The 14,777-nt window shown below is 44.9% G+C and overlaps 1 protein-coding gene across 2 annotated transcripts in view; it reads left to right on the forward strand.

Annotated features, from left to right (window-relative positions):
• DRAM1 (DNA damage regulated autophagy modulator 1) overlaps positions 1-14,777 on the forward strand; it is a 233,054-nt gene that overhangs the window by 180,948 nt on the left and 37,329 nt on the right. The window contains exons 6-7 of one of the 2 annotated variants that reach the window (XM_085653224.1): positions 921-962; positions 13,509-13,601. In XM_085653224.1, the coding sequence (XP_085509350.1) occupies positions 921-962; positions 13,509-13,601 (135 nt within the window). The remainder of the gene's footprint in view (positions 1-920; positions 963-13,508; positions 13,602-14,777) is intronic. The other variant, XM_085653225.1, reaches the window with a different exon arrangement.

Consider the following 14,777-nt stretch of genomic DNA (forward strand, 5'->3'; position numbering starts at 1 on the left):
GTCATCAGTGATGTCATTTGAGATGTCATCAGTGATGTCATCAGTGATGTCACTGACCATGTCATGAGTGATGTAATATGTGACGTCATCCGCAGTGCATTGCGGGGGCGCGAGTTATAGTTAGCTGAACTAACTATAACAGGGGAATTTCTAGGGTTTTGTACGAGGGAAATGTCCAGCTAACTATAACACCCCTGAAACCTATGGTTTTTTCAGTGAATTTTTATATATATATATATATATATATATATATATATATATATATATATATATATATATATATATGATGGAGTGGTATGTCAATGTGAGAAGTCGTTCATATTCATTGTTAAAATCCTCAAACAATTATATTGAAAAAACGGGCAAAGAATCTACTGTGTTTTTATTATTATGTACAGGGATTTCAGACAGTGGTCCTCTTTTCTGACCTCAAATGGTAGAGCATTCCAGGAACATGGAGGCAGGAGACAAGGATTTCTTCCCCCTCATTTCTGGCACTGGCATCGGTTTGTAACCAAATGTAACCAAAATATTTTTTTGCTAATCTCAATAATCTTAGATTTTAAGGTTGCCCTATAATAACCTAGTCCTTGCCCGTGAACTCTGGAACAAACAGCCCAACCCACCCACTGTCAGCCCGGGGAGCTATTCATGCCTTTCTGACATTTGGTTGAATTTACACATCCTAATGGCGTTCTAATTCCGGTGCTCTGATCCATCCGTAGCTTGTTAACCGGGTACTTAGCAATCACCGCATACCGACTATTTGCATAGTGTAGACATCAATTTACCATAGATCTCAAAATGATGGGCCTGTATTGCTGGACGGATATGGCGGATCTCGGCTACACCCAGATCAACCAGTGCTATTTAATTTATTTTATACTTTTGGAATTTCATGTTTTTTGTATTCATTGCAGACTGCAAGAGCCCATGGTAAACATCACAGTTTATCTGAATTGGTAAGTACAAAGTTTTTCTGTGCCGTTAATATGTCAGAACTCTAGTACTCTCTTAGCAAATCAAAATTAATGAGAGAACTTAGGAGAAAAGGATTATATAGTTTTCAAATGTACAGCAGATAATATGTAATGTGTAAATCACACATCAACCTTTCAATTTTGAATACAAAATCTGAATTGCACGTAGAACTCCACATACCTTCTATGCTATGAACTTACAGTCCATGTTCTCACAACAAACAAGAGAAAACAAACCACAATGGAACCACAAGTCACTTAATGAACTCATGTTGACTCTGCTAGTAAGGTGTCCAAAGAGTTAGATACTAATACACTTCTTAGTACTACACTGTATTAAAGGCTCCTGAGCTGTAAGGAAATGAGAAGTAAAACACCGTGCCCCTCGTTGAATAACAATTAATTAAAAACCTAATGGGACTTCCTAAAAAAAAGATCAGTAGTCCCATTAGCACTCCTCTTCATTCTCCCATCGTGTTAGAAGAATGGAGCAGGATGACCTTCACGGCAGCAGGGCCACAACCAGCCCCGCCATTGTGAGTGTCTTGTAAGGAATGTGACAATCTGCTAAATTTAGGTTTGTTATTCTACCACCATTTGTAGCGCACTGATGCCATGCAAGAATTCTGTGTAAACTATAGTTATCTTACACTGAACTGCAGAGAGTAGCCCCAGGTGTGTTGAGAGAAAACTCCCATTACATAAGGGACATTTGTTGTACCCACAAGCTGTAGCACTTATTTCACCAAGCTGCCCTTCCACCATGTTATTTGTAATACAGAGATTTCTCCCAAGGTTGTCCCCACTGTGATGGCTTAAGCTGCCTGGAGGGAAAAGTCTAGCTGGCATGGTGGCCATGTTTAAATTTGGCATGATTTCCTCTGCCAGGGTGAAAAGGGAATATTTCCTGGTCTCTCTGTGTTTAACTTGGCATTTTTAGCAGATATCCCCTGACTGTTTGCTTTTTGGCCTCCTATTTTTGCTGGTTTAATGTCTTTGCACACTTTTTCCCTGCTATTCAGGGCTAAAGCCAGTGCTCCTACTGTAAATTGTGTTATGATTAGTTTTTCATGATTGGTATATTTGATTTACTAGTAAGTCCCTAGTACAGTGCACTGTGTGTGCCCAGGGCCTGTAAATCCCATTCTACTAGTGGGCCTGAAGCACTGGTTGTGCCACTCACACAAGTAGCCTTTCAAAGGTGTCTCAGACCTGCCACTGCTGTGTCTGCGCACAGTTTGTGCTGCCAGGTCTGCCTAGCCAGTGCACCCACTTGCCAGGCCCTAACCGTCTCTTTTCTTACATGTAAGTCACTTCTAAGGGAGGCCCAATGTAGCCCTGTGGGTGTGGTGCAGTGTACGTGGAAGGTAGGACATAAAGTAGTGTGTTTTACATTTCATGATAGTGAAATACTGACTGTTAGAAGGCGACCTCAGAGGAGCCCGGAGGGGGCCCTGACTGTCCTGAGACCAACCCTCGAGGTATCGTAGCCGGGCACTGGCGGGAGACTCCTCAGGGGAGGAATCTCGTATCTAGGATCGTACACTCGGCACCACACGACAAAGAGACACCACACCTTGAGTTCTTAAGAATAAATCTTTATCAGATCGGAGTTGTAGGATCTTTATGATCAGCAAGGCAAATATATACAAGTGGAGCGCGAGCTCACAGAGTCTTGGAGGGGGTAGGAGGTAGCGGGACAGTCTTTGGGGATATGGATCAAATGCAGGAGCGTACCCGGCGCACAGCTCACAATCCTCGAGCTGGGGGATACGCTTGTCGTCGTGGGGTCCGGCGGGACCAAGAGAGTCTGTGGGAGCGGCGAGTCACTCAGCAGGGCTCAAGTACAAGTTCGGAGGTCTTACGATCTTCAGGGAGCCGCGAGTCACTCAGCAAGGCTCAAGCACGAGTTCGGAGGTCTTACGATCTTCTGGGAGCCGCGAGTCACTCAGCAGGGCTCAAGCACACATTCGGAGGTCTTACGATCTTCAGGGTGCCGCGAGTCACACAGCAAGGCTCAAGCACGAGTTCGGAGGTCTTACGATCTTCAGGGAGCCTCGAGTCACTCAGCAGGGCTCAGGTGTTGCCAAAGGCGAATCTCCCGGACAGTCCCAGAGCACCCCTTGTTATAGGGCGACTCCTCTTTGATGTCCGGAGTCTGTGCAGGCAGGGGTCTTGTCACCTGGGGGTCGCTTGTCGGGGTTTCCTGCCATTGTCTTTTGATCCTTTCAGGGCCGGGTCGGGAGGAGTCCCAGACACCCAGCAGGCGTGGAGCCAGCCCTCGGGGAGGCCGGCAGGCCGATCGAAACCCACCTTCCCAGGGAAGCTCAGAGGTGCGATGGAAACTGCTCCTCCCTCTCTCATCCCAATGGAAGCACGATGTCCTCCAGCCAGAGTGGCGCCTCTAGGCCAGGGTCGCGCTGGGGCCGGGCGGCCATCTTGGTGCATGAAGTGGGCACGCGGGCCCGGTGTGGCCGAAAGGAGGAAGGCCACGGACGGGGAAGTCCGGGTCGGGTGTGTGTGTTCTGGTGGGAAGGATCGGCTAGGCCGTGGGCTCGGGGGCTGTGTGAGGCGCAGGGGTCAGGTATGGCTATGTTACGAGGGCCGGGTCTAACACTGACAATTTAGTTTTTCACTATTGAAAGGCTGTCTTTCCTATAGGTTAACATGGGAGTAGCCTTGTAACTTTCCATTGGGACAAGGTAGAGAAATGGAGCCTAGTCTCTCTGAACCCAGGATGTAATAACACACTTTTTAGTGAAGGTGGTTTTTAAAGTGTGTGTTTGAAAAAGCCACTTTTAGAAAGTAGCTATTTTTTTTACTTAACCATCCTGTGTGCCTCTGTCTGTTTGTGTATTGGCCTCTGGTTTTGGAGTGACAGGAGCTGGAGATGTGCATTCACACTGGACAGTCACAAGGGGGGTTGAGGTGTGTCCTGCCTTTCCTGGGTGACTCAAAGCCAGACTGAATAGACTTTTCTGCAGTTAGCGTGGTAGGAGGAGTTTTTCACTAGCACATGAATAAGCTGTGTGTGCTCTGCACAGTGCTGTCTCCACCTCCTGTAGTGAAGCTGGACCAGGGAGGACATAATTGTTTTTTACTGAACTCAGAGATTTTCTGCCTAAAACTTCAAAGGAAAAAGTAGTATAAATATTGGGCCTCTGACCCCAGAACTTAATAACATCTATTTTAAACTATAGGTTGGAGGAGAAATCGGGAGAACATGGCAGCAGTCGGCTGACTTGCTGCGGCGCTCCGGGGTCAAGCTCCCGTAATACTCCGTCTTGATTTCTGATGACCGAAGGAAATATAAATACTTTCCGAGTAAAAAAAACAATGTCTCTATATTTTGGTGATTAGATTCTGGATCCCTCGATGACCAAAGTTCCAGTTTTTCACAAAAAAAGAAGAAAGGAAAACGTACCTGGCGTTTGATATAGCTCGGCGTGGGCTGTCTGCTCTCCCTCTCTATGACGGGAGATGCAGGCGGCGGCGGCTAGTCCTGCATTTTCGGAGGTGGTGAGAGCAGTAGGGGGGCAGTGAGTGCTACTGTCTCTAAGCACGGCTCTAAGGACGGTGAAGTTTACATCAAAGTACCGGCCGTTCTGAGGCTGTGGTCCGCGGCCGCCCTGGAGCTGCGGCGGGGCAGGAAGGCAGGCTGTCTGGTGCTTGCTGCATGTAGTGTTTCAGTTAAGTCCCAGGCTCAGAAGTTCGAGTTCACTTCTCGAGGAGCGGGAACAGGAGCAGTGGAGGGCAAAGTGGTTGCTGAGTGTCCTGTGGGCACGAAGAACGCGGGAAGCTGTGTGGAGGGAGTTTCGGAGGAGTCCGCAAAGGAATGTTTGCAGCTACACCAGCACTCACCTAAGAATAGGGGTAGAGGGGCTCGCAGAAGAGGCAGGGTGCCTACAAGGGCACTGTGGAAGGAGTCTGCCCCTACCCCCGCTCCACGTGAGGTAAAATTGGTTAATCTGGGAAATGGGTCCACACCACTTGAAGGTAAGAAAGCCTCATCTTATTTGTCTGCAGAAGTGAAGTCAAAGGGCATAAGATTAAACGGGGCCAGAGGTAAAGCAAAACTTAAAAGGGATCTGAACGCAGCACTGGATTTGGGCACTAAGATAACTCCGTCCCTGCGCTCCTATTTTAAAGTAATACCGCAAGTGCTCTGTTTAACGGAGGCGCAGGACATGTTTGCCCCCCTGTCAGTAATGGCTTCTGGGGATGTAGATCCGCCTGTTTCAGATGTTTTGGACATCATGGATGTCCCACTCTCAGATTCTGTCCCTGTCTCTTGTGGCCCCGCTGGAGGGGATTCGGGTTCTCCGCTCACCCCTGTGAGTGTTTTCTTTGAGGTGGAGTCAGTTCCATCCAAGGGCGATTTAATGTCCAGTGGCTCGACCGGACCATCAGTATGCGAGCCCCCGGGGAGTGGTAAGCATGATCTAGCTGGAGAAGGGGGAGGGGATTGCGTTACCCCCAGTCTGTTAACCCAAGAGGAATCTGATGGCACAGAGTTTAGTAGGGAGGTGATGGAAGACCTGGTCCAACAGCAAGCCAGTCTATCAATCCCTGATACAGAGGGCACAATTTCTGCGGCCTCTTTATTTGAAATGTTTTCAACCTTATCTCGAGACATAAAAAAAGGGTTTGAAGAATCCTCTGCCAATCAGATGGACATTCGTAAACACTGTGAATCTCTAGACAAAAAGATTGATGGGCTAACCACCAGGACGGGGGAGTTAGAAGAAACGGTCGCTGTGTTGTCTATGCATCTAGATAAAGCTGAGGAGGACATCGTTAAGTTGCGGAAGGAGGATCAGGCCCTACTAGATAGGATGTAGCTGTTAGAGAACAACGCCAGAAGATCTAATATCCGCATACTTAATGTACCGGAGGGTTCCGAAGGCTCTGATGTCAAAACATTTGTGGTGCAATTACTGAAGGAGTCACTGTGTCTTGACAAATCCTCAGAGGAGTTGACCATTGACATTCAAAGGGTTCATAGAGACCCGTTCAGGAGAAACCAACAGAGATCTAAGCCCCGTAAAATCCTTGTCAATTTTCACACCTACGCCCTTAAAGAGCAGATCCTCAATTTAGCCCTAAAACAAAAATCTCTTCCTGGTAAGGGATTTACCTTTCTTATTAGGTCAGATCTTTCTAGAGTTACGTTAGAGAAACAGTGGGAGTTTGGCAGGCGGCTTGACGCATTTAGAAAGTTGGGAGCAACTGCTCAGTTGATGTTCCCTGCTGCCCTGAAGGTGATGTTCAATAATAAGATGTTTAATATCAGGTCAGTGCAAGCTGCGGACGAGCTCCTTTTAGATCTGGGCAATAAGGCGGCAGGTTAAAATATTTGCCTCGTAACTTACAAATCAAGAAAGGGTTTTGAGTATTAAGTATAATTGCATAAATGTAGGTGTGGAAAGAAACAAATAATTTTTTACTAAATTGGAAAAAAAAATGCATTTCATAAATGGTCACTTTGGTCACTTTGGGGGGAAAACTCGGCTCAGAGGTCGGGGGGGTTACGGGAGCTTGAGATGGGGGGTGCCATCTGCTGGACTTGATCCGGTTAGATACACCAAGGGTTCTCCATGGGAGGGAGGGTGGTTGGAAGGGGGGTTGGGAGGGTCACGGGATAAAATGCTTTATAAAATTCCTCATGTGCCAACTTTGTGTTCTAGTGTACTATGCTTGGTGTATGATAACTTTAGATATGCTGCTATTCGATACAAGGGTAGGTCAGATGAAAGATGTTCTAAGCCTCCGTGTAAGGCATGGTGGTGTTAGGGTCAGTTGTCAGGACAAGTTTTATGGTTATGGCTAGTCTAAAGATAATATCTTGGAACGTGAACGGCCTGCGTACTAAATCTAGGGCCAGGAAAATACTACAATATCTTCGGGACTCAGAGGCACAGGTCATCATACTGCAAGAGATGCATCTGGTTCAGGATGAAATGGATGCGTTAGTTAAAGGGAATAAGTGGATCGACTTTGCAATTTCTACCTCTGAGTCTCTGACCTGTAGAGGGGTATCGCTTATCTTTAAAAAACATCTTAGGGCTAGGGTGTTAGATTTTAAGGATGACTCAGCAGGTAGATGGGTTATTGCCTCTCTTTCCATCTTGGGTACTCAGTTTACTATTGTGGGGTATTATGGTCCTAATCAGGACGACCCGTCATCTTTGGAGGCAATCTTTTCTCACCTTTTGTTTTTTCCAGAACCTGTAATTTTTGCAGGTGACTTTAATATTGTCTTAAATCCCACTTTGGACAAATCCCATAATAATCGGTCTCGAATTCCATCAAAATCAAGATCACTTTTGCTAAACGCAATGAAGCAGTATGGGTATTAGGATATTTGGAGGTTAAGGGCAGGTGAACAGAAGGGTGTCTCTTATAGAAACCATAAATACCGCCATCAGTCTAGAATAGATTTTGTACTAATTAACCATACCTTAGTAGATTTTGTTAAAGACATTAAATACCTCCCTCTGCATCTATCTGACCACTCTGCCGTAGTTTTGGAGCTTATATCAATGCTAAGGGTGCCGGCAAGGAGCTGGTCTTTTGATCGCTCCTTACTCTCCCACCCAGACGATGTTCTTTTTCTTAAGTCTGAGGTGAGCCACTTTTTAAAAATAAATGTGGGATCGGTAGGCTTCGGAACAATGTGGGACTCTCTGAAAGCATTTTTGAGAGGCCTTATTACAAATAAAACGGCTTACAGGAGGAGGGAATATAGGGAGGCCGTGGCATTAGTGGAAGCAAATATTGTTAAGACCCAGACTCAATTAGATCTAGTCGCTGATTCTAATACAGAAGCGATTCGCTCTTCTTTGTCTGAAAAACTACTTTCCTTAAAGGGCCATCTTGCTTCGATCTTAAATCAGCGGATACAAGAAAGGTGGGAAGCCAGCAAACTCGCACACTTTCAGTATGGAGAAGGAGCGGGGAAGCTATTGGCATGGAAAACCAAAACGGACCAAGTCCGGAACAACATCGAGGTGATTAATGCCGTGGCTTCCCACTCTCCCGTGATGAAGATATTAGATCTGCCTTTAGAGAATTCTTTCAAACAATTTACTGTGAAGACAAGAACATCAGCTTAGCTACCATTAAAGATTGGCTCAGTAAGATTACCCTTCCAGCACTTTCTGTTGAGCAAAGCGAGATGTTAGAAAGTGAAATCTCGGAGGAGGAAGTTATCAAGGCCATACATAATGCCAAAAAGGGGAAGGCGTCTGGTACAGATGGCCTACCGGCCGAAATATATAAAGTACTGGAGCGAGAACTTGTCTCCTTCCTGGTCCTACTATTTAATAATATTCTAATGGATGGTGGTCGTCCTCCGGCGTCATGGGACAGTGCGTCCATAACATTAATTTTAAAACCCGGGAAACCATCCACTGCATGTGGCTCATATAGGCCAATCTCCATACTAAATGTAGATTTTAAAATATTTGCTTCAATTTTGGCCAATAGATTAGCTCTTGTTGCCCCTACATTCTGCACCCTTATCAGAAGGGGTTCGTCAAGGGACGGCAGTTATATGAATTAACCTTTGACCTAATAGGGGGTATTGACTTGGCAGCTCTGGAATCTCTCCCCCTGGCGGTCCTTACTTTGGATGCCACCAAGGCCTTCGACAGAGTCAATTGGTTGTATCTGTCGGAGGCCCTGGCAAAATTTAAGGTGGGAGTAGGGTTTCACCGGGCAATTGGTCTTTTATATCAGAACCCAAGTGCCTGTGTACTGGTCAATGGCAGCTTATCTGACCCCTTTAACATCTCGAGGGGTACACGGCAGGGCTGCCCCCTCTCCCCGCTTCTTTTTGATCTATACGCCGAGCCTTTTGCCCAAAGTCTGAGGGATAGTATTAGTATCAAGGCGTTTGCGTACAGCGGTTGGGAGAGAAAGGTGGCCTTGTACGCTGATGGCATTCTCATTTTTACATCTGACGCCCATACGGCCCTCCCGGAAATATTCAAGCTAGCCTCGGAATTTGGGGAAGTATCTGGGTATGAGATCAATGCCACAAAAACCGAGATGATGACTTGGGGTATGGATCAGAGTTTGAGTATAGCTGGTATACGGCCAGGAAAGAAGATGAGATATTTGGGCCTTGACATCGTAGAGGATATAGACCAGATTGTTAACACTAATTTCTCCAAGATAGTTAAGGATTGCCGTAAGTTACTTCAGTCCTGGTCCCACCTTCCATTGTCATTATTAGGAAGGGCTAACTTGGTAAAGATGTCTATCTTGCCTAAGATTTCCTTTCTTTTTAATACTATTCCCCTCTATTTTGATCCAATTTCTATTAAAACTTTTCAGGCTGAGATTAACACATTTATTTGGAATAAACATCTCCCAAGAATTTCGTGGAAAAAGATAAGGAGGCGTAGGGAAAAGGGGGGGTTGGCTGCCCCGGACATCCAGGCGTATGCCTGGGCGTTCCAGCTATCTCATGCCAGGATGCTGTTAAAGAAACCATTAGAGTATGGGGTGGGAACTCTATACACCACACTGCTTATTGAAGAGGGGGTTAGCCACTCTGGATTCCTTTTAAAATTTGGTGATCCCAAGTTCTTTAAAAAAATTAAATTGAAGATTCTATTAGGAATGGCAAGGACTTGGGCCCAGATATTAAAATCTATTAAAATAGGGTACTATGGCTGCAGGACTCCCTTATGGGATCTGCCCGATAATCCACCCTGGCTGGGAGATTCACTTGCAGTACCTATTAGAGAGGCAGGGATGGAGGTTTGGGGAGACTTATTTGTGGAGGGGGAATTGCTTTCCTGGGAGTGTTTGAGTAGGAAGATTGGCCCAGGATTAGCTAGGCTAAAATATCTGCAGATGTCCAGCTGGTCTCGATCGTATACTACACAGCCCTCTCGAAGAAGCAAGTTCCCACTAGGTGGTTATAGCACCCTTATAACTTTGTTGATTGATAAACCCCCTGCTAAGAAGGAGATTTCGTCTTGGTATAACCTAATCTTGGAGGAGATGGACGGGGTATTCTTGTTACCAGATGAGCTTTGGGGGCCAGATATAAGCAACACTAACTTGCAAGAGCTATGGAGTACATCATGTAGAATGATGTGGGATGTTGTGAAACCAGCATGGCTGCGCAGGAATCATCTTTATACTATCCACAGAGCCTACTACTCCCCCCTTCGACTTTCTAAATTTACTCAGGGGAATATGGTGGTGTGTGCTAGATGGGGACACTTGGCAGCCTCGGACATCCACATGTTTTATGAGTGCCCTCTTTTGTCTCAGTTCTGGGAAGCCATTTGCAAGACCCTGTCGTCCTCAGTAAATTTCAACATAATATTAGATCCTCAGTTGGTGATTTTCGGAATCCTGGAGGGGGTTTCCACATTGGCAAAGAAGTTAGTCTTCTATGCTATACTACTTGCCAGAAGGGAGATATGTAGGAAGTGGAAGGATTCTTCACCCCCTTCTATCAATGAATGGTTCGCTTCTGCCCTGCAGGTCTCCAAGCTGGACTTGGCCAGAGTAGGGAATCCAGATAAAAGATCTTTTTGGCACCTCTTGAAATTGGATCATTGAGTGACTGTTTTTTTTTTTTTCCCCCAGGTCCAATGATTAAGCCATCTATCCCATTTTTGGGTCTAAGCAGTGCTTTGACATTTCTTTTAGTATTCTGGCTGAATTCCAGAAACTCACTTAAGGTTACGATATGGAGATCGCAGGTATGTCAAGCCATATTGCTGTGGGACGAGGTCCTCGCTTCATGTCTGTTCCTTCCAGTCGGTATGTACTGTGGCAGCATATCGCTTGTTAACCTATAGATCACACATATAAAACCTTGGTGGCATATGAGGACAAAAAAAAAAAAAAAGAACTCATTTAGACTAAGGAACTTGCCTAGAAGAAGAGCTGGAAAAGCTGTGAGGAGGAACTAACGCTTTGTTGTATGCTTTGCTGTGTTGGCCTCCAGTGGCTGATTCTGTTTTCTGCAGTGAAAGGACTGGACTGGACTTTCTGGAACTTATTTTCCAGAGCTTCTCCAAGGACTTGAGGTAGAGCTTGACCTCTGTTCAAGAAGGCTCAGGAACAGCAAACACTTCAGGATCATCTGCTATCAGCACTGGGAACTGTATGTTTTGTTCTGCAACAGAAGAAAAAGCAACCCAACGCCATCAACCACGCCGCTGCCAACTCTATGACCTGCTGGCACAGCAGAGAGCACTGCCCACTTCACACCAAAGCCCTAGTCTCACTGATTTCCGATGCTGCCACCGAGTTGCTGCTTGCACCATGGATGGAGGGCACTGCACTTCGCACTGCCTCCTTTCACATCACCGCTCTGGTACCTTGTCGCTCCATGACGACACTGGTGCTGCTGCCTGCACTGTGGCCTGGGGGCACCGCTCGTAAGTTACTTGACGCACCGCCCTGTCCCACATTGCAGCCTTAGCTTACCAACGCCGGGGCCATTGACTCCTAATCGTCTACTTACGACAACGCTTCAGCAATGATGATCTCACTGCTTGCACCGTGACCTTTCAGCACTGCGGCGAGTACCGCCCCACTTTTTACCACAGCCCTGGTCTCACCAATGTCGCTGGACGCTGTCACCAAGCCACTGCTGAGGGCACCGTGCGCTGCACCGCTCCACTTCACACTGCAACCCCAATTCCTGCTGACGCTGGTGCTCCTGACTTCAAAATCACGGAGTTCGATCTGCAACACTTGTGACTTCAAGGGCCCGACGACTCCTGCACCGACCTCTGGAATCAATGACGCTACTTCTTCTGAACTGTTTGCGGGTCTTTCCGACACCATAGCTGGCCTGCGATGCTGCGGTTGGCCTGAACTGTTGGATCTGTTTGTTCACGATGCCGTGATAGCCCTGATTGGAGATATCAACTTCAAGGAACTGTATTTTAAGTCTATTTTTGCAATATTCATATTTTGATTACTGTATGTTGTATTTTTTATCTTTTTGGTCTTGTTTTAACTAGATAAATATTGGCTATAAAACTGGTGTGGTGTCCTTTTGTAATGTTTTCACTGTATTACTGTGGGTTATGTGCAAATGCTTTACACATTGTCATCTGAGATAAGCCTGACTGCTCGTGCCAAGCTACCAAGGGGTTATTTTAGAAGTGTATTCCTCTTAACCTGACTAGAAGGAAGGGTCCCGATTTGGACAAGGTGCATACCTCTGACAACTAGAGATTTTAAATCTTGGTTGCTTGTCAGCAGTAAGGATAGGACTTGCATTTGCATTTGACCTTCAGTGATTGGTGTACACTACTACCATATCGCAAACCACTACTTACCACATACTTTTCTTTTTTTATTTTTGGTCATTCCATTTGGTTGAGCTTGAACTTCCGACTGAATCATGCCTGATTCAAGAGTATCATCAGTTGCATCACTAGAAGTAGCTTTTTAGGAGAAAGGTTGGAATCCTACAGTGTGAAGGAGATGAAGGCTGTGAGCAAAAACCTGAAAGTCCAATATCAGAGGCCTCACCAGGAAAGGCTTTGCTGGACTAACATTACCTGCCATAATGGGATTTGTATTTCAGAATATGATGTCCTAAATGTAGTTTACAAAAAATTGTCTTATGTGATGTAGATTTTCTATTATTAACGCAGATGGGATGAAAGTTTTGAACACCATGGCCCAGATTTACTAAAATGTAATGCAGCACAACAACTAAAGTTGCGGCGCTGAGTTGCCTGAAAGGTAGAGAGCAGATCAGCACCCTATCTACTAAGATGTGGCACTGTTTTCCTCTTTTTCTGTCTTGGTGCCATGGCATGCGCCACACACAGACCCCTGTGCCATAGTGCACAACGAGAAATGAAAAGATTTCTCCTCATTGCGCCTGCCTCAAGGAGGTGTCGAATTTTGGCACAGATCCCTGTCTACGATTGTTAGTAGATAAGGATTTGTGTCAAAACCCTGGAGTGGTTGCATGGGAACACAAAGCACCATCTGTGCAGCGCCCCCTTGAGACACAGTAACCCAAGGCAGAAAAAAAGGGCAACTTTGCATTACTTTAGGAGACTATCTAACAAAATCCTGATTACGTTGGATAGTAAATCACAACCTGACACTTTGCTTGTTACTTATGTGTGCAAACCTGACGCAGAGCATTAGTAAATCTCGGCCCATATGTGGGACATGATGTTTATGTCAGGCGATATTCTACCTGCGATATGCTGGTCCCCACGAATTGCGGCAGCTGAAATCTACGTTTGTATATTGCTGTAGGAACCACATGCTTCATGCGTACAAGAAAAGAACTTGGTGCTAATTTTTCAGTTCAACACTCAGACTGAAACCGGAAATGCAGATTGTGTGTTGCGACAACTCTACCCACCCTACACCATAAATTAGAAACCAGTTAAAGCGGCAGGTTCATTTGTTACACTGCAAAAATATATATTTTTTGAAGATATAATTATGACTATATTTTTAGCATGCCTCATAAGTATCAGGTCAGGTAATGTATTTTGTTTTCATCTCCATTAGCATTACAAAGTCCAAATGACCAGTGCAATCTGTGAGTGGATCGTGGCCTTTGGATTTGTTTCCTTCTTCTTAACATATGTTCAGGAGTTCCAGGTAAGTGTCATTGAAACACATCTTACATGTATTAGTTGGTTCATAATCCTCCAGACACAAAAGTGTGGACAAATTACTTTCTAAATTCAAATACGATAATCCTTTCAAAGAATAGTTTTCTAAACGGACACGTGTTCAGAAAAGCAACGAACATAAAAAAAACGGGAAGGTACATTTTCAGAACACTTTGTGGAAGCCTCAGAGAGTGATCTCTTGCATTGTTGAGCATTCTTGGGTAGATGGGTCGATGAAGGATAGAAATGGAGGGGTTAAACTGTAGCCCCGGCTGAAGGAGACAACAAGCTAAACCGAACACCTCTGTCTACAGACATTGAAAATGAAATCTTATTTATGCTTTCTTAATGTACTTGCGATCGTATTGACTTTCTGTGTCAGTTAAGTAACTGTTCTGAGCTGTTACATCTTTCAAACAGATAACAAAAGCTGTAATGAATTAACCCTAAAATCCCTTCTAGCTTCCAGTAGTATGTCCCGCTGAGTATACTTAAGTGCTGCTTGTACATTTGTGTAGCACTCAAACTATTGAATTAGAAAATGGGGGACGCAGCTAGTGCTCCCTCATCTTTTTACTGTTTAGTATCTGATCTCTATTACAAAGATGCCCTAATAATAGTTAACAATTGGGTTCAAAACCATATGTTAAGAATATAAAGTTATTCTGATTTACATTATGTGGTATTATTTATAACTATTGTTACTGTAGGCAGGAGTATACCAGAAGCGTGGCAACATATAATTTATGATATGTTTAAAACCATCAAGATATAACTATGTTGGAAATCAATAATGGTCTTGCTATAGATGTGTCACTTACCCTTTCACTTTAATGCACAGATGTTTCTAAATGCTGGTATTCGCACCAATTTACTCACAGCAGTGGTAAATAAAACTAGTTTTCTACTGCTGTGATGTAACAATGTTCATTGTCTATTCACAGCCATTGTACTACTGATCCATTGGATGGGTATGGATGGATATTGTGTATGGTATTGTAAATGAATATTTGTCAATAAAGGGAAGGTTTTTGACCCTGGGAATCAGACCAACTCAAGCTTTGCTCTTGTTGTACCTTTGATGTCATTTTGAATCCCTCTGTATTATTGACAGTCTCATCTATAATTCAATGTGTTATGTGTGTATCCCACTGAGCACCAG

This window comes from Triturus cristatus, chromosome 4_1, assembly GCF_964204655.1.
Source record: "Triturus cristatus chromosome 4_1, aTriCri1.1, whole genome shotgun sequence".
Taxonomy (NCBI): domain Eukaryota; kingdom Metazoa; phylum Chordata; class Amphibia; order Caudata; family Salamandridae; genus Triturus; species Triturus cristatus.